This window comes from Elephas maximus, chromosome 20 (assembly GCF_024166365.1).
Source record: "Elephas maximus indicus isolate mEleMax1 chromosome 20, mEleMax1 primary haplotype, whole genome shotgun sequence".
NCBI lineage: Eukaryota > Metazoa > Chordata > Mammalia > Proboscidea > Elephantidae > Elephas > Elephas maximus.
In genome coordinates this window covers 3,656,933-3,677,956 of record NC_064838.1, presented here as the reverse complement: position 1 = coordinate 3,677,956, position 21,024 = coordinate 3,656,933, and the positions used below count along the sequence as shown (strand labels likewise).

The following is a 21,024-nucleotide window of genomic DNA, read 5'->3' as shown; positions in this document are numbered from 1 at the left end:
AAGGCTTCACACATGGATACATGTACATATACTCATCAAATCATAGACTTTAAATATGTGCAGTTTTTTGCACATAAGGTGTCCCCGTGTAGCACAAAATGGTTAACACACTCAGCTGCTAATTAAAAGGCTGGAGGTCCATGCCCACGTCCACCTCATGAGTTGGAACTGACTCAACAGCACCTCAGGAAAGCTGTTAAAAAAATAAAATAAAATAAAGCTGTCTCTGGTTAGCTGTATAATTTAGTATATCATTTCATCACTTGACCTTTATATTTGTAATCTGAAGGAGTTTAGTATAAGATTGTAACAGTTTGGACTTAGAATCTTCAATTTTAGCTTTGGAATTTGATTATCCCATTAAATTTTAAAATTCTAGATCAATAGTTTTCAAAATTCATTGTGACTAAAAATTACTCACACTAAAATTGCATAATCTGGCCCTTCCCTCAGAGATGCTAATACAGGGGATATGGGGTAGAGCTCAGGTCAGATTTAACATCTGCAGTGACTATGATGTAGGAAGTCTGTAGTGCACACCCATATTAAAGGCTAGAGAAAAAGTTTTCTTACGTCAGTGTAGAGGTATACTTAAGGGAAACTGTTCTAATATCTAAAATGAAATTTTTTTTTCTTTCTTTTAACTTGTATGGCATAGCAAACACCATAAAGCTCTATCAAATGTTGAGATCCAAAAAGAATTCGGATTTAGGTCAGTCACTCACTGAAAAGCCATCTGCAAGTAACACAGTAAAGTGACTTAAAAAAAACAAAAGCCCCAAACTTGGGAACCAAAACCCTAGAGTCAGGTACTAGATCTAGAGTACTCTAGAAGTGAATGAGAAATTGAGGGATTTATTTAGCCACTCTGGACTTCAGTCATCTCAACTGCCCATAAACCAGTAGCCTTCGAGTAAAACTGTGCTCCACTGGGTTTTCAGTGGCTGATTTTCAAAAGTAGATGGCCAGGTCTTTCTTCCCAGGTGTCTTTGGATGGACTCAAACTTCTAACCCTTAGGTTAGCAGCCAAGTATAGTAACCAGTGTAGTTGTCGGGTGCCTTCAAGTCGATGCGGACTCATATTGACCCCATGGGACAGAGTAGAACTGCTCCACAGGGTTCCTTGGCTATAATCTTCATGGGAGCACATGTGCAGGTCTTTTCTCCAGCAAAGCCACTGGATGGGTTCAAACCTCAAACTTTCTGTTAGCAGCCAGGTGCTCACCTTTTGCACCACCAGGGCTCCTTGCATTACTATTAGGGGATGATAACTGTCTTACTAACGCATGGGAAAGTACTCTGTAGAAAGGATACTATTATTTTTGTAGTCTTTTTATAAATGATTCCACTAATGCACAAGAGACACTGTTTTATTGTGTGGTTTTCTCAATGTTATATGTAATATAATTTTCTAAGCACTATGAGAAACATTCATAATAATTATTGGCACATAAAATTTCTAAGACATTTTACTTTACATGCCAAATGCACTTATGACAATAAGTCTATTTTGGCAGTATTTACTGGCTACAGGAAATAAGGACCAATTCAAAGTGAACAGTAATGATATTCTGATAATTGGGTCACGGACATATGGATCTACATACTAATCTTAATTTTAGGCTTTTGTTTACCTATCTTAAAAGGTTTTGCTCAGTTTGATTTAAAACTTTAACTGGATTCTTAGATAAAGAACAACTGCTAAATTCAGGCTTGAGTAGGCCTGGATTCAAAGACGAATATATTCCTTTTTTTTTTTTTCTTAAACTCTTTGCGCAGAACAGATGATTCATCAACTCCATTTCTCTCATCTGCTTTACAAAAATCACCTTCGGTAAAATGAGACTTAAGTGTTTTACCAACTTACTGTAAGAGTATGACATTAAAAAAAAGGAAACTAGTAAATCAGTTCCACGGAGTTGACTCCAACTCTCGGCGGGCTTACGTGACTATAAGCCCCGCCTCTCAGTCGGAAGCCTTGGTGCCATGGTGGTTAAAGGTTTGTATGCTAACCAGTAGGTCAGCAGTTCGAATCCACCGGCTGATCCGTGGAAACCCTATGGGGCCGTTCTATTCTATCCTGTAGTGTCACTGTGAGTGTCCTACAGTGTCACTCGACGGCAGTGGGTTTTCGTTTTTGGTTTCCCCCTCGGGCCATCCGTGGCTTGTGCAGGTCTGTGGCCTCCAGGAAGGCGACGTTGTTACACCGATTGTCTTCAGTCTGGACCAATGGGTTCCGTCGGGGGCCCTCTTCCTTTTGTCCATCTAGTTGGCCGTGTGCAAGCATTCGTCCCATAACGCAGAGCTATCCACTCCCGGGGAGAAAGAGCGCAGCGGAGGGCGCTCAGCCACCCAGGCCCGGAGCCTCCGAGCCGGCCGCCGGCACACGGACGTGCGCGGACCTGCCCACGGCGGCCAGGCCTCTCAGGCGACGCACTCTGACTGGCTCGATGCTGAAATACCGTGCTCGGGACACACCTGCTTGCCTTCCTCAGTCCCTCACATCTCCTTCGGACAACTAGCAGGGCACACCACGCGCGCCACAGGAAGCCACAACGGCGCGGACCGATCCCGCGGGCGCCGCCACAGCCCACGGGCGCCGCCACAGCCCGCCGGTGCCGCCACAGCCCGCCGGTGCCGCCACAGCCCACGGGCGCCGCCTCAGCCCGCCGGTGCCGCCTCAGCCCACGGGCGCCGCCGCAGCCCACGGGCGCCGCCTCAGCCCACGGGCGCCGCCTCAGCCCACGGGCGCCGCCTCAGCCCGCCGGTGCGGCCGCAGCCCACGGGCGCCGCCGCAGCCCGCCGGTGTCGCCGCAGCCCACGGGCGCCGCCGCAACCCGCCGGGGCCGCCGCAGCCCGCCGGCGCCGCCACCGTCTGGCTCGCAGAAGCTCCGCACGCCGGGGCGGGGCGGGACGGCCGAAGAGCATGCGCACTGGGGGCGTGACCGCGGACTCGCCCAGTTGCTAGGCAACGGCCGCGGGCTTCCGGGCACAGCCGTCGCGGTGCGCGCAGGTGCTCGCGGGATGGCACCGAGGGACCCTCAGGTCCGTTTCCGGGCAAAACGGCAAGAGCCGAGGCGGGGGCTGTGGAGTTCAGGAACGGAAGAAAATTAAGGCAGTAAACGGGCCAGAGGGAAGGAACTGCCCTAGCCAAAGAGGACTGCGGGATGGGACAGGACCACCGTGGTATACGGGCTGGCAGAGGAAAGCTGGCATGATGAGCTTTTGTTTTTTCGATATTATTTGAGAAATGAGAGCCAGCTTATATTCGGTCTTATTAATGTGGAGGAGTTATTTCTAAGTTTATAAATTCATGTACTTTATCATGGAATCATATCGGCTTTTTCTCCAAGTCCAGAACGTGGTGTTTAATACAAATCAGTTTGGGGTGTTAATGATAACTGCTAATAAGAATATTATTTTGTGGTGCTTAATTATTAATATTTTAAAGTCTCGATGAGATTGACGTATCTTATATGTTTCCATTTATAGCAAGACATAATAGTTGTAAATAAATACTTAGTGAAGTGGTAACACTTTCTCAAAGTTACTCCTACTTAATTTGTGAGAGTTTCTTGTGTAGACATAAATGGTGCAGATTTATGCTGGCCTAAACATTTTAAAAGTGCTTATCTGAAATCCGTAATTTCTACAATCTAAATGCTGATGCTACCCATTGCAAAAAGTGGGTCCAAGTCCAAAGGTATGGTTAAGTTTTTAAAGAGAATTTTAACAATGTCAGGAATTTTTGTATGCTTCTCTCCATCATAAATGCAATGTCATAAAAAATGTATGAGCAACAAATTAAAAAGTTACGAAAGATAATAACAAGACAGTGTGTAGAACTGTATTTTAAAAGTGTTTCTGTATGTTTATATCTCTGTATGCATGTCTTTTTTAATTAGCCTGTTCAATTTATTAATTAGCTTGGAGCCCTGGTGGCACAGTTAAGAGCTTGGTAACCAAAAGTCAGCCGCTGGAATTCACCCGCCGCTCCTTGGAAACCCTGTGGGGGCAGTTCTACTCTGTCCTGTGGGGTCGCTGTGAGTTAGAATCCATTCGTGGGTATTTTGTTTTTTATAGTCACTTAGACAAGTTGATAACTAATTACTCTGGCCCCATAGTAATATTTTTTACTACCAAGCCCTTTTTACTAGGTTTCATACTAAATTTAAGAAGAATATGCTCCTGTTTTACCTCTTTATACTGGACGATGATTAAGTTTCTAACCTTGCCGTTGCCATCAGTGGTTGGCAATGTTTCAGTCTGTTGTACATAGGGTAGCTGTGAATTGGAACTGACGCAACGGCACCTAACAACAACAGTTGTATAATCTTGAAGGAGTGACCTAATCGCTGGATATGTTTTTTCAGTAATAACATGGAGTTGGACTAGATATTTGAAAAGGGTTTTCCAACTCTGTAGGGCTTAAAAGTGGCACAGTTTTCAAAAGCTCTTGATATTAATCATGGAGTGGCTTAAGGTGTAGAAACTTAAGATAGAATTCAGGACTGTTTGTAGCTACGATTTTTAGTATGATGTGAACTGTATCTTTGGCCAGGTTATAGGCATCTTTGCAAGCAGGGGATTTTGCTACAGCCTGTGGAGTAGTTATGAAAGAGATCCGTCCCTAAGTCTGTCTTCTAAGGTTTTGAAGGGAAGTCGGAACAGGGGCATACTGTTCTTTTTAGCCTTACATTAGTGCAAGAAAAGGCTCAAGGGCCTTTCAGTGCTTTAAAAGCTGTACATGCAGCAAGTGAAGGTGACTATGATGAAGAATTGCTGCCAGTAGGTGTTGGTCCCATCCTTTCAGAGTGAGGGCGAATTGACATAACATTGAAGGACAAGTATGAGTTGTTTAAATCCAATGCTTCTAATCCGGGAACTTAACTGTATTGATCTCTCAGCATTTGAAATACCTTCTGCCGATCTCCAAGCTAGACTGTCTTGATGAAATATTGGTTAGAAACATTTTTCATCCATCTTTTGATGCCAGAATTGAAAGGGAGCAAGGAATGGGTTACAGTAAAAACTATTGTCTAGCATTCTAAAGGATTTTAGCAGCTACTAACCTTTTTCCTCCTGTTGTTATTGTTGTGTGCCGATGAGCCGATTCCAACTCATAATGACCCTATAAGACAGAGTAGAACTGCCCCATAGGGTTTCCAAGGCTATGATCTTTATGGAAGCCAACTGCTACATCTTTCTCCTGGTGGGTTTGAACCACTGACCTTTAGGTTAGCAGCCGAGCATTTAGCTCTTGTGCCGTCAGTGCTCCTTGTCTCCTCCTAAGCCATGGCTATCTCATCAGTTTGCTTCCATCAACCTTACTTTTCCCTCTCTACACTTTTTTAGTAAGTTTGTTCTTCCTAGTGTACTCATTTAACACAAGTGTTAGTCCTTAGAAATATATTTTGGATTAATTCCTTTCCATACTTTCAATTAGGCTCTCAATACTAATTTCTAGATTGTTCCAATAGCTTACTGTTTCTCTCCACTGTAGTACATATGGACTCTTTTCATAAAATGCACCCTTATCTAAAAGCTAGAAGGGTCAATTCCAAATTCTTCCACCAGCTTTGAGGGAAACTGGGGCCAGAATAACCATTTACAGAGTATTTACTATGTGAAAGGATCCACTTTAGGTACTTTACAAAGACTGCCTCCTTTAATGCTCGTGATAACCCCACAGGGTGAACATTATTATGCCTGCTTTAAAGCTGAGGAAACTGAGACTCAGGTATGTTAAGTATGTTGCCCAGCAAACTGGTAGAGCAAGATTGGAACCCAAGTTCACCTGTCCCCCATACCGTGTTTCTGTGTCCAGGACAGGCTGAAGTTGCCAGTGTTCCTCTTCCATTCTGGTGTCTTCATTGCTCCCTTTCTCCCCTAAGCATAAATATATTGTGCTGATTTCCTAGCGTAGTGCCTTTGCTTTATCTGTACCCGTTGTATAACATGTCCGTTTCTCTCTCTCTGTCCTTCAGATTCCAGCTGAAATGTCAGCTCTTTAAGAGGGTTCTCATCTTTTTTGTCTGAAATTTTGTTGTATACTGTCATTTAGTGAGAAGTCCTGGAGGCACAATTGTTAAGTGCTCAGCTGCTAACTAAAAGGTCAGGGGTTAAAATCCATCTGCAGCTCTGCTGGGAAAAAAGACCTGGGCAATCTGCTCCCGTAAAGATTGTTGTTAGGTGCCATGAATCAGTTCCGACTCATAGTAGGACAGAGTAGAACTGCCCCATAGGGTTTCCAAGGAGCAGCTGGTGGATTTGAACTAGCCTACATTTTGATTAGCAGCCAAGCTCTTAACCACTGTGCCACCAGGGCTCCTAGGAAACCCTGTGGTGCGGTTCTGCTCTGTTCTATAGGCTCTCTCTGAGTCAGAATCAACTCAACAGCACAGAACAACACTTACCATTAAATTGGAAATGCTGGTGGCATAGTAGTTAAGTGCTACAGCTGCTAACCGTAAGGTTGGTGGTTCAAATCTACCAGGTGCTCCTTGAAAACTCTATAGGGCAGTTCTATTCTGTCCTATAGGGACACTGTGAATCAAATTGACTCGGTGGCAATGGGTTAACATTAAATTATCCTCATTTATATATATATATATATTTTTTTTTATATTAATGTGTTCTCTCCAACTAGACGGTAAACTGCTTGAGGGCAGGGATAAATCCGGTCTTGTCTGTTTTGAATTCCTCCCCTCTCCTCCAGAATCAAAATGCATAGTGTAGTGCTAGGCTGTAGTAAGCATTCCCATTACTTGATTATCACTTAGATTCTTAATACACTTAACTTAGTCTCAGGAGAAAGCTGTGGCAGTCTGCTTCCAGAAATATTGTAGCTTTGGAAATCCTACAGGGCAGTTCTACTCTGTTCTATAGGATCGCTATGAGTTGGAATCAAATCAACGGCAACAGGTTTGGATTTTTTTTATTATTATTCACTTATTATTATAAACCATATTTATATACACCCTAACTTTGATTTTCTGTTGACTATGTTTTTACAGTAGGAGAATTAAAGGAATGTGATGTGATGATGCGATGCTATAGTAAGCAGTAAGATTTCCTATTTCGCCATGTTAAAAAAGAAGGTACACATTCCTTTTAAAAACATACACTTCGTTTTAATCGTGAAATACATTTTAATTCAGCCATTTGAGAGCATAACAAATACTTTGCAAACTTGCTTCAGCTAGGAATTGTCAGCAGGAATGAGAGATGCCAAGTCTGGCGTGGGAGAAATGGGTAGCTAGATGAGAAACACAGTCTGCTGTAGTACTTACTGCAGACATCTCCTAGCTGCATGGGCGTTCTTCTTCTGCCTAGGAAATGTATTAAGTCTCCCCGCCAAAATAGCATATGCTTAAATGCAGGATTCTCTTCGCTAACAAAAACAGGATTTGCCTGGAGTCTAATTTGATTATAGTGAAATCTGTGTTTAGGCATGCATGTTTTATAGGTCACAATGAATTTATTCATATCATAATACTGCTAAATAAACGAAAAAACATTACTATGTTGTTAACGTAAAGGATGAGACTGGGGGTTGTTCTGACTTAAGCAACAGTGGGTCAAAGGATTCTTTATTATATTTGGTCTAGTGTGCTATCAAGGTTGAGAATTAATTTCTTAGTTTCCTTTTAAATGATGTTTCTATATGTAAGGCTTTTTTTTTTTTTTTTTTAACTACTTTTAGGGTCATTCATCCAAAAAAGATAATTTAGCGGTCACTGCAGTTGCATTACAAGATCACATTTTACATGATCTTCAACTTCAGGGTCTTTCAGTAGCGGATCACTCTGAGATAAAGGTACAGAAGAAAGAGAACAAATCCAAATCTCTGAAAAGAGAGGCAAAAGCAATAATAGATACTGGACTTAAAAAAGCTACACAGAGCCGTAAGGTGGAAGACCCAGAAAAGGAGTATGTTCTTGATCTAAAACCTGCACCTTTAACTTTAGGTAAGCTAATTTGGTCATTCATATTTGCTTTATTGGAGTTAATAAATCTAGTTGAGATTACTATAATTTTATGGTACAGAAATAATGTGTTTTGATTTATAACTATACAGAAGGGTATCTGTGCACTGAAGTTTAAAAATGATGGAGACAACTTGAGCAAGAAAGTAAATATAGTCGTGACAAGTAGAATAAGTGAAGATAACAGAACAAAGTAAGTATCCATTAGTCCGTACTGATAGAAATAAATAGATAAATAATGGAAAAGAAAATCTCATAGTAGAATATATTCTAATCGACGGTAACCAACAACAACAACAATAATATATAGGAGTTCCTGGGTGGTACAAAAGGCTAATGCGCTCAACTGCTAACTGAAAGGTGGAGGTTTGAGTCCACCCAGAGACTCCTCAGAAGTCCTGGTGATCACTCCTCCTGGTGATCTACTGTCAAAAAATCAGCCATTGAAGACCCTATGGAGCACGGTTCTTCTCTGACGCACATGGTGTCACCATGAGTCGGAATTGACTTGGCAGCAGCCAACAACAACAACAGCAATAATATATTAGACTAATAAATAGAGGAGAGATGGAAATAGAAAATCACCATCTGGCAAACACTACAGTAATAACAGTCATCAATGGATGTCGAAACTCATGGGAAAACTTACGAGGAGACACACGGTATTTACATAGTTTCGCAGTATTTCCCCACAATATTTATTCATTACAAAGGGAAAAGTAGTGATTTTACAATGGTAACACCTGGCAAACACCACCTTAATCAAGTGATCAGAGTTACATCACCAGAATGAAACACCACTGGCATCATGTGCCTCCTGGTAGGATGCACTGGGAAAGGCACAACATCAGTTCTGTGGTGTCGTTGCCAAAGTGCATAGCCTGGATTTAATCCTGAGGAAACATCAGGAAAAGCCAGCAGTTCCTGACCAGTACTCTTCAAAAGTATCAAGGTCAAGACAGGCAAAGACAGAGGAACTGTCTCAGATATAAAGATGACTGTGGAGAAAAAACAATGAAACACAACATGCAATCCTAGGTCAGATCTTAGTCCAGATGTTAGTGAGACAAATAATGAAATTTGAATGAAGTCTATGGGTTAATTAATAGTATATCAAGATTAATTTCTTGGTTTTGAACATTGCAGTATGGTTATGTAAAATGTTAACATCTGGGGAAGCTGTGCTAAGGATATGTGAGAATTCTTTATATCTTGCGATAATTTGAAGTCTCAAATTATTTTAAAATCCTTAAGTGGATCTATAAAAATTCAGAGTTAAAGTTTCTCTGGTAACTTTGTTGTTGTTGTTAGGTGCTATCTAGTCGGTTCCAACTCACAGTGACCCTGTATACGACAGAACAAAATGTTGTCTGGTCCTGCGCCATCCTCATATTCCTTGTTTATGCTTAAGCCCAGTGTTGCAGCCACTGTGTCAATCCATCTCATTGAGGGTCTTCCTCTTTTTCTCTGACCCACTACCAAGCATGATGTCCTTCTGCAGGGACTGGTCCCTCCTGGCAACATGTCCAAAGTATGTAAGACGCAGTCTCGCCATCCTTGCTTCCTATGAGCATTCTGGCTGTCCTTCTTCCAAGACAGAGTTGTTTGTTCTTCTGGTCGTCATGGTGTATTCAGTATTTTTTGCCAACACGATAATTCAGATGTGTCGATTCTTCTCCTGTCTTCCTTGTTCATCATTGGACTTTCACATGCACATGTGGCAATTGAAAATACCACAGCTTGGGTCAGGTGTGCCTCAGTCCTCAAAGTGACATCTTTGCTTTTTAACACTTTAAAGAGGTCCTTTAGCAGTGGATTTGCCCAATGCAATATGTTGTTTGATTTCTTGACTGCTGCTTCCACAACGTTGATTTTTTTTAAGTATATTGCCAGGCCTTTCTTCCAAGGCACTTCTGCTTGGACTTGAACCTCCAACCTTTTGGTTAGCAGCTGACCCATTAACCGTTTGTACCACCCAGGGACTCCTAATGGTTTTCTAGGAGTAAATACTATGAAAGTAACCAATTATATCTAAAGCCTACCCATTGGGAAGAGAGTGAGGAGCCTTCAATGACACAGAGTCCTACTCCTCTGCCATCCTTGGTCCTTGAAGGCCATGCCTTTGTTGGATTATTTTTCCCCTTCATTCCCTGTCCTCAATTCCATCCCCCCTCCAGCATAACACCACTGTAGTATATGTTATTTCCCTCTTTCTTCACTGTGTGTATCTGTAAAAAATACATGGTGCTACTTGTCAGACTTTCATTCATTTACATAAATTTGTGTTATGCTAGAAATCTTATACTGTTTAGAATCTTTTTTCACTAAAGTTATATTTTTCAACTCTATTCATGTGGTACATAAAACTGCCATGTAGTATGCTATCATATGCATAACATGCCGTATTCACTCAGTTCCAATTCATTGTTACTGCAAACCCTGTAATGAACTTTTTTTTTTTTTTAACTTATCTTCACTGGTGCAGGAATTTCTCTATAGAATACAGGATCCTGGATGTACACATATATCAGTCCTCTAAGTACTGCCAAATTGCTGTCATGAATGGCTGCCCCAGTTTATTTTCTGGACCATCAGTACATGAGGGAACTGTTTCCTTACCTTCTCCCCAACACTTAGTACTCTATTTTGAAAATTTGTGGGTATTTCTACGTGCATATTTATATGTGCTGCATGTTAATAGAGCACACAGGGGCACAGTTATGGAAGCTTTCTGGACATAATCAGATACCTCACGGGACTGAGATACTAGGACCATAGTCTCAGGGACACCTAGGTCAACTGGCATAACATAAGTCGTAATGTTTTATATCCTACTGTGGTGAGTAACATCTCGGGTCTTAAAAGCTTGCTAACAGCCATCGAAGATATAACTATTGGTCTCTTCCCATCTGGAGCAAAGGAGAATGAAGAAAACCAAAGACTCAAGGAAGCAATTAGTTCAACGGACTAATGGCCCCCATGAACCACAGCCTCCACTAGGACCAAGAACTAGATAGTGCCCGTTTACACTACCATAATAGAAGGTCCTGGTTAGAGTGGGAGAAAAATGTACAACAAAATCCGAATTCGTAAAAAAAGACCAGACTTACTAGTCTGATAGAGACTGGAGGAACCACTGAGACAATAGCCCTAAGACATCTTTCTAATGTGGAACTGAAGCCACTATCAGAGATCACCTTCGGCCAAATAAGAGACAGACCTATAATGTTAACAATAACACATGTGAGAAAGATGCTTCTTAGAATAATTAACTATACCAGACTCAAAGGGCAAAATTTGCCCAAAAGCAAAGATGAGAAGGTAGGAAGGGGCAGGGAAACTAGATGAATGGAAATGGGGAACCCAGGGTAGAAATGGGGAGAATGCTGACATTGTTGGGACTGCAACCAGTGTCACAGAACAAGTTACATGAATTATTAAATGGAAAACTAATTTATTATGTAAACTTTCACCTAAAGCAGAATAAAATGTTTTAACACATACACACATGGGATTATAAGGGAAAGAAATTACAATAAAATACAGTTGTTGAAATATTAAAAAATCCATGATATAATAATAAAAGTGCTTCTGTATTAGATATTGGAGCCCTGGTGGCATAGTGGTTAAGAGCTCAGCTGCTAACCAAAAGGTCAACAGTTCAAATCCACCAGCTGCTCCTTGAAAACGCTATGGGGCAGTTCTACTCTGTCCTATAGGGTTACTATAAGTCGGAACCGACTCAACAGCATCTAACAACAATATGTATTAAGAAAAAAAAATGGTAAAACTTGTAAGTGTAAATGGGAATCTCATTCTAATTTACATTTTGCAATTACTAATAAGGTTTAGCTATATGCTCTTAACTATTATGTATACGTAATTTTCCATTGGGTTTTCTGTCTTTTGTTGCTCATTTACAGGAGATCATTGCATATTCTACATATTAATCCCTCGTTAATCTAACCACTGAAATAATTTCTCCTGGTCTGAGACTGTTGTTTAACTGTTATGTTGAATAAAATCTTCATTCTGATTACTGTTAAATTGATAGGTTTTTTCCTTTGGGGATTTACAAAATCCTTCCCAATTCTGAGATTGCAGAGATTTTTATACATGATCTTTATTCAGCTTTTAAGTTTTGCATTTCACGTTTAGATCTTTAATCTCTTCACAGTGTGTTTTGCATATAGAATTGGGGAACTCATAAAGTTTTCACCGGCTAGTTTTGTTTTAGAAGTAGATCACCAGGGCCTTCTTCCTAGTCTGTCATAGTCTGGAAGCTCCACTGAAACCTATCCATCATGGAAGATGCTGCTGATATTTGAAATACAGGTGGCATAGCTTCCAGCATCACAGCAACACTCAAGTCACCATAGTATGACACAATTCCAACTGGGGAGGACCTGTCTCCTCAAAGTAGAGTCAACCTTAGTGACGTGGATCGATTCAAGCTTTTGGGACCTTCATTTGCTGATGTGGCATGGCTCAAAATGAGAAGAAACAGCTGCAGACATCCGTTAATAATCAGAATGTGGAATGTATGAAGGAAAATAGGAAATTATCAAAAATGAGGTGGAACACGTAAAGATCAATATCCTAGCCTTTAGCGAGCTGAAATGGACTGGTATGGGCCATTTTGAATCATATAATTATATGGTCTACTATGCCAGGAATGACAAATTGAAGAGGAATGGTGTCACATTCACTGTCAAAAAGAACATTTCAAGATCTTTCTTGAAGTACAGCTCTGTCAGAGATAGGATAATATCTGTGTGCCTACAAGGAAAACCAGTTAATATAACAGTTATTCAGATTTACACACCAACCACTAATGCCAAAGATGAAGAAATTGATGATTTTTTTGAACTGCTGTAGTCTGAAATTGATCAAACATGCACTCAAAATGCATTGATAATTACTGGTGATTGGAATGTGAAAGTTGGAAATGAAGAAGGATCAGTAGTTGGAAAATATGGCCTTGGTGATAGAAATGACACCAGAGATGGCATGATAGAATTTTGCAAGATCAACAACTAATTCATTACAAATATCTTTTTTCAACAACATAAACGGTGACTGTACATGTGGACCTCACTGGATGGAATACACAGGAATCAAATTGACTACGTCTGTGGAAAGAAACAATGGAGAAGCTCAATATTAGAACGAGGCCAAGGGTCGACTGTGGAATGGGCCATTAATAACTCATATGGAAGTTCAAGTTGAAGCTGAAGAAAATTAAAACAAGTCCACGAGAACCAAAGTACAACCTTGAGTATATCCCACCTGAATGTAGACACCATCTCAAGAATAGATTTGACACATTGAACACCAATAGCCGAAGATTAGACGAGTTGTGGGATGACATCAGTAACATCATACGTGTAGAAAGTGAAAAAAAGGTCATTAAAAAGACAGGAAAGAAAGACCAAAATGGATATCAGAAGAGACAATGAAACTTGCTTTTGAACGCAGAGTACTTAAAGTGTGTGGAAGAAATGATGAGGTAAAACCTGAATAGAAGATTTCAAAGGGCAGCTCAAGAAGACAGAGTAAAGTATTATAATGAAATATGCAAAGACCTGGAGATAGAAAACGAAAAAAAGAAGAACATGCTCAGCATTTCTAAGCTGAAAGAACTGAAGAGAAAATTCAAGCCCCGAGATGCAATTTTGAAGGATTCTGTGGTCAAAATATTGAACGATGTAGGAAGCATCAAAAGATAACTGAAGGAATACACAGAGTCACTGTACCAAAAAGATTTGGTCAGTGTTCACCATTTCAGGAGGTAGCACGTAATCAAGAACTGATGGTACTGGAGGAAGAAGTCCAAGCTGCACTGAAGGCATTGGCAAAAAACAAAGCTCCAGGAATTGACAAAATACCAATTGAGGTGTTTCAACAAACGGACGCAACACTGGAAGCGTTCATTCATCTCTGCCAAGAAATTTGGAAGACAGCTATCTGGCCAAATGACTGGAGGAGATCCATATTTGTGTCCATTCCAAAAAAAAGTGATCCAACAGACTGCAGAAACTATCGAACAATGTTATACTCAAGTAAAATTTTGCTGAAGATAATTCAAAAACAGTTTGCAGCAGTACATCAACAGGGAACTGCCAGAAATTCAAGCCGTATTCGGAAGAGGATGTGGAATGAGGCATATCAAGGCTGATGTCAGGTGTATCTTGGCTGAAAGCAGAGAATGCCAGGAAGATGTTTATCTGTGTTTTATTGACTATGCAAAGACATTGAACTGTGTGAATCATAACATATTATTGATAACATTGCAAAGAATGGGAATTCTAGAACACTTAATTGTGCTCATGCAGAGCTGTACATAGACCAAGAGGCAGTCATTCAAACAGAAGAAGGGGATACTGCGTGGTTTAAAATCAGGAAAGATGTGCATCAGGGTCGTGTCCTTTCACCACACTTAATCCGTATGCTGGGCAAATAATCTGAGAAACTGGATTATATAAAGAAAATGCGGCATCAGGATTGGAGGAAGGCTCATTAACAACCTTTGATATGCAGATGGCACAGCCTTGCTTGCTGAAAGCAAAGAGGACAGCCTTCAGTATGGATTGCACCTCAACATAAAACAAAAATCCTCACATCTGGACCAATAAGCAACATCACGATAAACAGAAAGGATTGAAGTTGTCAAGGATTTCATTTTACTTGGATTCACAGTCAACACCCATGGAAACAGCAGTCAGGAAATCAAACAATATGTTGCATTGGGCAAATCTGCTGCAAGAGACCTCTTTAAAGTGTTAAAAAGCAAAGATTTGAGGACTAAGGTGCACTTGAGCCATGGTTTTTCAGTCACCACATGTGCGTGTGGAGGCTGGACAGTGAGTACAGAAGACCATAGAAGAATTTTTGCCATTGAATTACGCTGTTGAAGAATATTGAATGTACCATGGACTGCCAGAAGAACAAACAAATCTGTCTTGGAAGGAGTATAGCCAGAAAGTTCCTTAGAAGAGAGGATAGTGAGACTTCATCTCATGTACTTTGGACATGTTACCAGAAGGGACCAGTTCCTGGCGAACAACATCATATTTGGTAGAGTGTCAGTGAAAAAAGAGGAGAACCCTCAAGGAGATGTATGACACAGTGGCTGCAGCAATGGGCTCAAAGATAGCAACAATTGTGAGGATGGTGCAGGACTGGGCAGTGTTTCATTCTGTTGGATGTAGGGTCGCTATGAGTCAGAACTGCCTTGACAGATGATAGACTCACTGATGTTGAATCTTCTTTGCATACTTCAAATAAACCCTGATTGAACATGATGGTCTTTTAAATCTACTGTTGAATTCTGATAACTAATATCAGAATTTTGGAGCCCTGGTGGTGTAGTTGTTAAGAGCTCAGCTGCTAATCAAAAGGTCAGCAGATTAAATCCACCAGCTGCTCCTTGGAAACCCTCTGGGGCAGTTCTACTCTGTTCTATAGGATTGCTGTGATTTGGAATCCACTCACCAGCAATGGGTTTGCTTGGGTTACATCTATAGCCATAAATTATACTGAACTATATTTTTATAATTGTTCTTGTACTGTCCCTATTTGATTTTATTGTCAAGGTCATATTAGCTTCATAAAATAAGTTGGGTAGCTTTCCTTCTTTTTTAATATCCTTGACCGATTTGTAAAATATAGAGACAATATATTCCTTGAATATTTCGGAAAACTCACCTGTAAAATCGTTTTGGCCAAGGGTTTTTTTTTTGGTGGGGGGTGGGGCAGTGGTTTATCAGTTAAGATGAAATTGATTGCAAGTATACACAGTAACCTAAACCTTAAGGATATTTATTGTCTACTTTTTTTTTTTCTTTTTTCACTTAGCCAGACATCCAGGGGTAGTTTGTCCCAGTTTTGGCTCAGTAGCTTAGCAATGTGTGCAAGGGCCAGGCTCTTTGCAGCCTGCCATCTTCAGTGTGCTGGTGATGACTGCACTAATGTACATAAGATGGCAGTACAGTCCAAGTGTCAGGTCCTCAATGAGAAGGTACAAACTAGAAAGGGAGGGGAGGAGAGTTTTTACAGGAGCCCCCTATTAATGAGGCAGGACTCAATCTACAAGATTAGGTTATATTTTGAGTCAATTTCTTTTGAGATATACAAGGGAGAAGCTAGCAGAGAGGAGAGGGACCTCATCAGCACCAAGTAAGAGGAACCAGGAGCAGAGCACGTCCTTTGGACCTAGGTTCTCTGCGTTGAGAAATTCCTAGATCAGGAATAGTTTGATGACAAGGACCTTCCTCCAAAGCCAACAGAGAGAGAAAGCCTTCCCCTGGACCTGGTGCCCTGAATTCAGACTTCTAGCCTCCTAAAATGTGAGAGAATAAATTTCCGTTTGTTAAAGCCATCAACTTGTGGTATTTCTGTTATAGTGGCACTAGATAACGAAGAATTCCCACCTACAGTGTGGAAGCAGTTTTTGAAACTGCGAATGGGTAGAGGCTGGAGGAGTTTTAAAATGCCTCCAGGTAAAAGCCTAGATTGCCTTGAAAAGACTGTTGGTTGAATTACAGACATCAAAGACAATTCTGGTGAGGACTCGGAAGGGAGGAGAGCTGTAACACCAGAGACAGCACAGCTGGTGAGAAGCAGCAGCAGAGAAACAGCAGAACCAGGAGACCAGTGCAATTTGGCACAGGAGCCAACCCACAGAGTGAGGGCTGAGTGCCTTTGTGCAGTTGGAGGGGTGTGCCTCCAGGCACTTATTGATAGAGCAAAAGGGCTTTGAAACACAAGGTACTGAGGGCCTGAGGGGCCAAGAGACCAAGGAACCAGGAAGCAGAAGCTGAAGAGACAAGGAACACAGGAAGCAGAGCTGCCTCAGTCTCAAAGGGTAGGGCCACAACCTCTGGGGTCTCAAAGGGTGGAAACATGGCCTGCTGGGTCTTAAAGGGTGGGCCCAGGTGGCCTTCTAGGTATGAAAGTCAGATCTTTACCAACTCAGTTCCAGAGTGTGGGGCTGCCATGCCCAACGGGCAGAAGAACAGGTGCTGCTGGGGCTGAGGGGGTAGAGTTGCCACTTAGACTGACGAGGATAATGGGACCACCCAAATCTGAGGGAGCAGAGTTGCTTTCCCAGTGGGCCTGGAAAGTATAACTAAAGCCCAGGGCTGAGGGGCCTCCACCCAGAATCCAGAGAGTGTGGGCAACACCCAAGAGTCTGGAGGCCAGAGCCATTGCCTAAATGATCTCAGAGAATAGAGGATTATTTTCAAGCCTTGAGAGCTAATATAATGTGTTCTGCTGACTTGCTTGGTGCCTGTTATCCCTTCTTTCCCTCCAATTTCTCCCATTTGTAGTGGAAATGTTTACCTTGTACCTGTTCCACCATTGTACTTTGGAAGCAGATAACATGTATTCCAGATTTCACAGATGAAGAGGAATTTTACCCCAGGATGGAATTTGAACTTGGAATTAGTTTAAGACTTTTGAGATATATGATGAGGTGAAAGTGTTTTTACATGTGGCAAGGACATGAATTTGGAGGCCGAAGGGTAAAATGTCATGGATTGAATTGTTTCCCCCAAAAGTATGTGTCAACTTGGCTAGGCCATGATTCCCATTATTTTGTGGTTGTCCACCATTTTGTGATCTGATGTGATTATCCTATGTGTTGTAAATCCTAACCTCCATGAGGTTAATGAGGCAGGACTCAATCTACAGGATTAGGTTGTATCTTGAGTCAGTCTTTTCTGAGATATGAAAGAGAACAAATGCAATACCCTTCCTCTTCAATTTGTCATTCCTGGCATAGTAGACCATATGATTTTCCGATTCAAAATGGCCAGTACCTGTCCGTTTCAGCTCACTAATGCCTAGGATATCGATGTTTATGCGTTCCATTTCATTTTTGACAATTTCCAATTTTCCTGCATTCATACTTTGTACATTCCATGTTCCGATTATTAATGGATGTTTGCAGCTGTTTCTTTTCATTTTGAGTGGTGCCATATGAGCAAATGAAATGTTTCAGTATAGACTCATGCATATTTATTTTATGCTTTGGGTTATAATCCAATACTGATGCTATTTATTTTCTTGCTCACTCTGTTGCCATCCTTTGTGTTTTGAGCACTTTGTATTTCAAGCACGTTGTATTTCTGGCACTACAAGATGCTCCAGGATCATCTCATAATTCTCTGTTCTGGCCCTAGAACAAGCCATTTCTCCAAGGAGAATGGGATTTAGAAACCAAGATCTGGGTGCTGGGTGAGCAACAAAATGTTCCTATTTTGAGACCTCTGTTTTTGTTTTTGTTTTCTCTCTCTCTGTCTCTCTGAAAGCTTTTAGATCTGTTTTTTGTCTCTACTGTTCTGAAATTTCACATTGATGGGACTAGGTTTGAGTCTTCATTCATCTATTATGCTGGGCACTTGGTGAGCCCTCTCAAACTAGAAACTCATATCCTTCACTACTGGAAATGTTCTGGGTTAATTTCTTTAAAATTTTTGCTCTTCATTTTCTGTTTTCTTTCTGAAATGTGTATTATTCAGATGTTTCATCTCCCAAACTGATCCTTTAATTTTTCTTATTTTTCATCTCCTGCTCTTATCTTTTCTTCCAACTTTCTGTGAAATTAGCTTACCTTTTTCTTCCAGCCTTTCGCCTGACTTTCCCATTCCTGTTTTCCAGTTTTTAAGAACTTTCTTTTTTCATGCTCTGAATGTTCCTTTGTCATAACTTCTTGTTCTGATTTCATGAATATGACATTTTATATCTCGAAAGATGTCATTGGAAGTTGATGGTTTTTTAAATACATTTACTGTCATTTTCAGGTCTTGGCAACTTAATGGAATTTGATACTCATGTTCCCACCAGCATTTGGCCCAGTATATTGCAGTTACTTTTTCAAAGTCATTGTTTCTGGTTATAGGCTATAGGCTCCATGCTTGACCCAGAGTACACATGTGGTGGGTACTCAAGTATGGTTGAATTAAGGGATTCAACCAGACAGTAATTATAAGTCATAAGAACTTTTTAGCAGGGGAGGAGCACAATCGTCATATGTTTTATAAAGGTCCCTGGTGGCAAACACAGGATTAATTGGAAAGAGGAAATACTGAAGGCTGAAAGAAAGATCAGTTGAGAAATGATGAGGACCTGTGGCCATTACATGTGAAAAATTATTGTTCTTTAATTTTCCATCTATAAAATTGAATATTAGAGGCGGGACCAAGATGGCTGACTAGGCAGAAGCTTCCGCTGATCCCTCTTGCACAAGACTCGAAAAAACAAGTGAATCGATTACGTACATGACAGTCTATGAACCCTGACCATCAAACACAGAACTAAGGAACTGACCTGAGTGACGGGGAGCAAGAAACTGTGCACTGAAGCAGGGACCAGTTCCAGAGCCCGGTGTGCCACACCCCAGCCCTGAGCCCTCAGGGGAGTGAGAAACCACATGCCAAAGCAGCGACCAGTTCCAAAGCCCGGCGTGGCGTGCCCCAGACCTGAGCCCTTGCGGTGTTTGGGGCCAGAGCAACGGGGCTTCCTGAGACAAGGCAAGCATGGGACACAGCCCTAACCCCCTGGCGCAATCACGACAGGGACCCAGCCAGCACACGCAGGCTACATACTGACGCACCTGACGGAAAAGAGAGACTGCGTGGAAGCAGCGACTGGTTCTGGAGCCTGTAGTGCAGCATCCCAGCCGAGACCTTGGTGCTGGACTTTGGACTAAGTGCAACGGGGCTAATAGTGGCTTCCCCAGACAAAGCAAGCACAGGATGCAGCCCTAAACCCCAGGGGCAATCACCACGGGGACCCAGCCAGTGTACACAGGCTACAAACCAACCTGAGTGAGAGGAGACCGAGAGACTGCACACAAGCAACAACCCAGCCCTGATCCTGTGGTGCTGGGCTTTGGAGAGGATGCCACGGAGCTGATGGTGGCTTCCTGAGAGAAGGCAAGCATGGAGCACAGCCCTAACCCCTGGGGCAATCTCAACAGGGACCCAGCCAGTGCCCATAGGCTACCCACCCCTCTGGAAGCTCAGATAAAACAGTCCTGACCAAACGACGTAAGTGATTTTGTCTATTTTATGGTGCTACTCTCCTATCTGTCAGATCCCTCCCCTCCATGCCCCAGTCGGCTTCATTAACATTCGAATTCCCTGCACCAGAGAGTGAAGTGCTCTGTGGGTTTTTTTTTCCCCCTAAACCATTCTCCTAGCCTGGGAAAAGCAGCAGTTAACAATCGGGAAAAATCCTTTCCTGACTTCTCTAAACTGGAATAACAGTACAGAACCAGCTCCATCCAGGCATAAGAGATCCACAGTCTTTAGCTTTCACCCCTACATGGAACCAGGTAGTGATTATAATGCAAACGTAATTCTGTTAGAGATCTGACGGTAATTGTTGTAACTGAGTAGTGGAAAGGCAAGTTTTGAAGGTCTGATACCACGCTACCTATTAAACATAGCCCTCACTGATCCACAGCGGGAACTGAGGGCTGAGGCTCCATCCATACCACCTGGCCACCTGCTAAAGGGGTCTGAGGATAGTGACGCCTACCAATCCTTAGAGGTTCAAGCATTGGGTGCCTAAGGTACAGCTGCAGAGCCCACCCACCAGAGCGCTCTAGAGAACATAGACGCTCCTTCCTCACTGGCACTTGGGGGAGGGTTGTCAGCACCCTGCCCTCCTTGGAGCGTGACCCCCTGCTGCTACTAGAAACGGTGCATACAACCATCACAACTACTCCTCTAAGATAGTAGGTGAGAGCCTACACCACACACTAGGTGACCCACTATCAGGACCCCTGAGCTGATTCTATTCAAGCATAGTGAATGGACTCATAGAGCTCATATACCTGGTAACAGCTCAAACTAGCTGGTAACAAAACATAAGTGATTCAAAGGCTCCAGCAATCAAGTTAGCACACTCTAGTAGCCCATCGGGCTGTATTGAAACAAAACAAAACAAGAAGATAACACTCAGTGAGCAAATATAAATTAAATCATTACAATAACATAGATGGCTCGGAGACAGCAGTCGATTA

The 21,024-nt window shown here is 41.9% G+C and overlaps 1 protein-coding gene across 3 annotated transcripts in view; it reads left to right on the top strand.

Moving 5' to 3' along the window:
* The first annotated feature begins 2,972 nt into the window (after window positions 1-2,972).
* Window positions 2,973-21,024, top strand: part of RNF32 (ring finger protein 32) — a 61,533-nt gene continuing 43,481 nt past the window's right edge. Inside the window, exons 1-3 of one of the 3 annotated variants that reach the window (XM_049862916.1) lie at window positions 2,973-3,045; window positions 7,017-7,100; window positions 7,706-7,970. In XM_049862916.1, coding sequence (XP_049718873.1) covers window positions 7,086-7,100; window positions 7,706-7,970 — 280 coding nt within the window. In that variant the 5' untranslated portion in view covers window positions 2,973-3,045; window positions 7,017-7,085. Of the gene's footprint in view, window positions 3,046-3,662; window positions 3,704-7,016; window positions 7,101-7,705; window positions 7,971-21,024 lie in introns of those variants that run through there. The other 2 variants (XM_049862917.1, XM_049862914.1) reach the window with 2 other exon arrangements.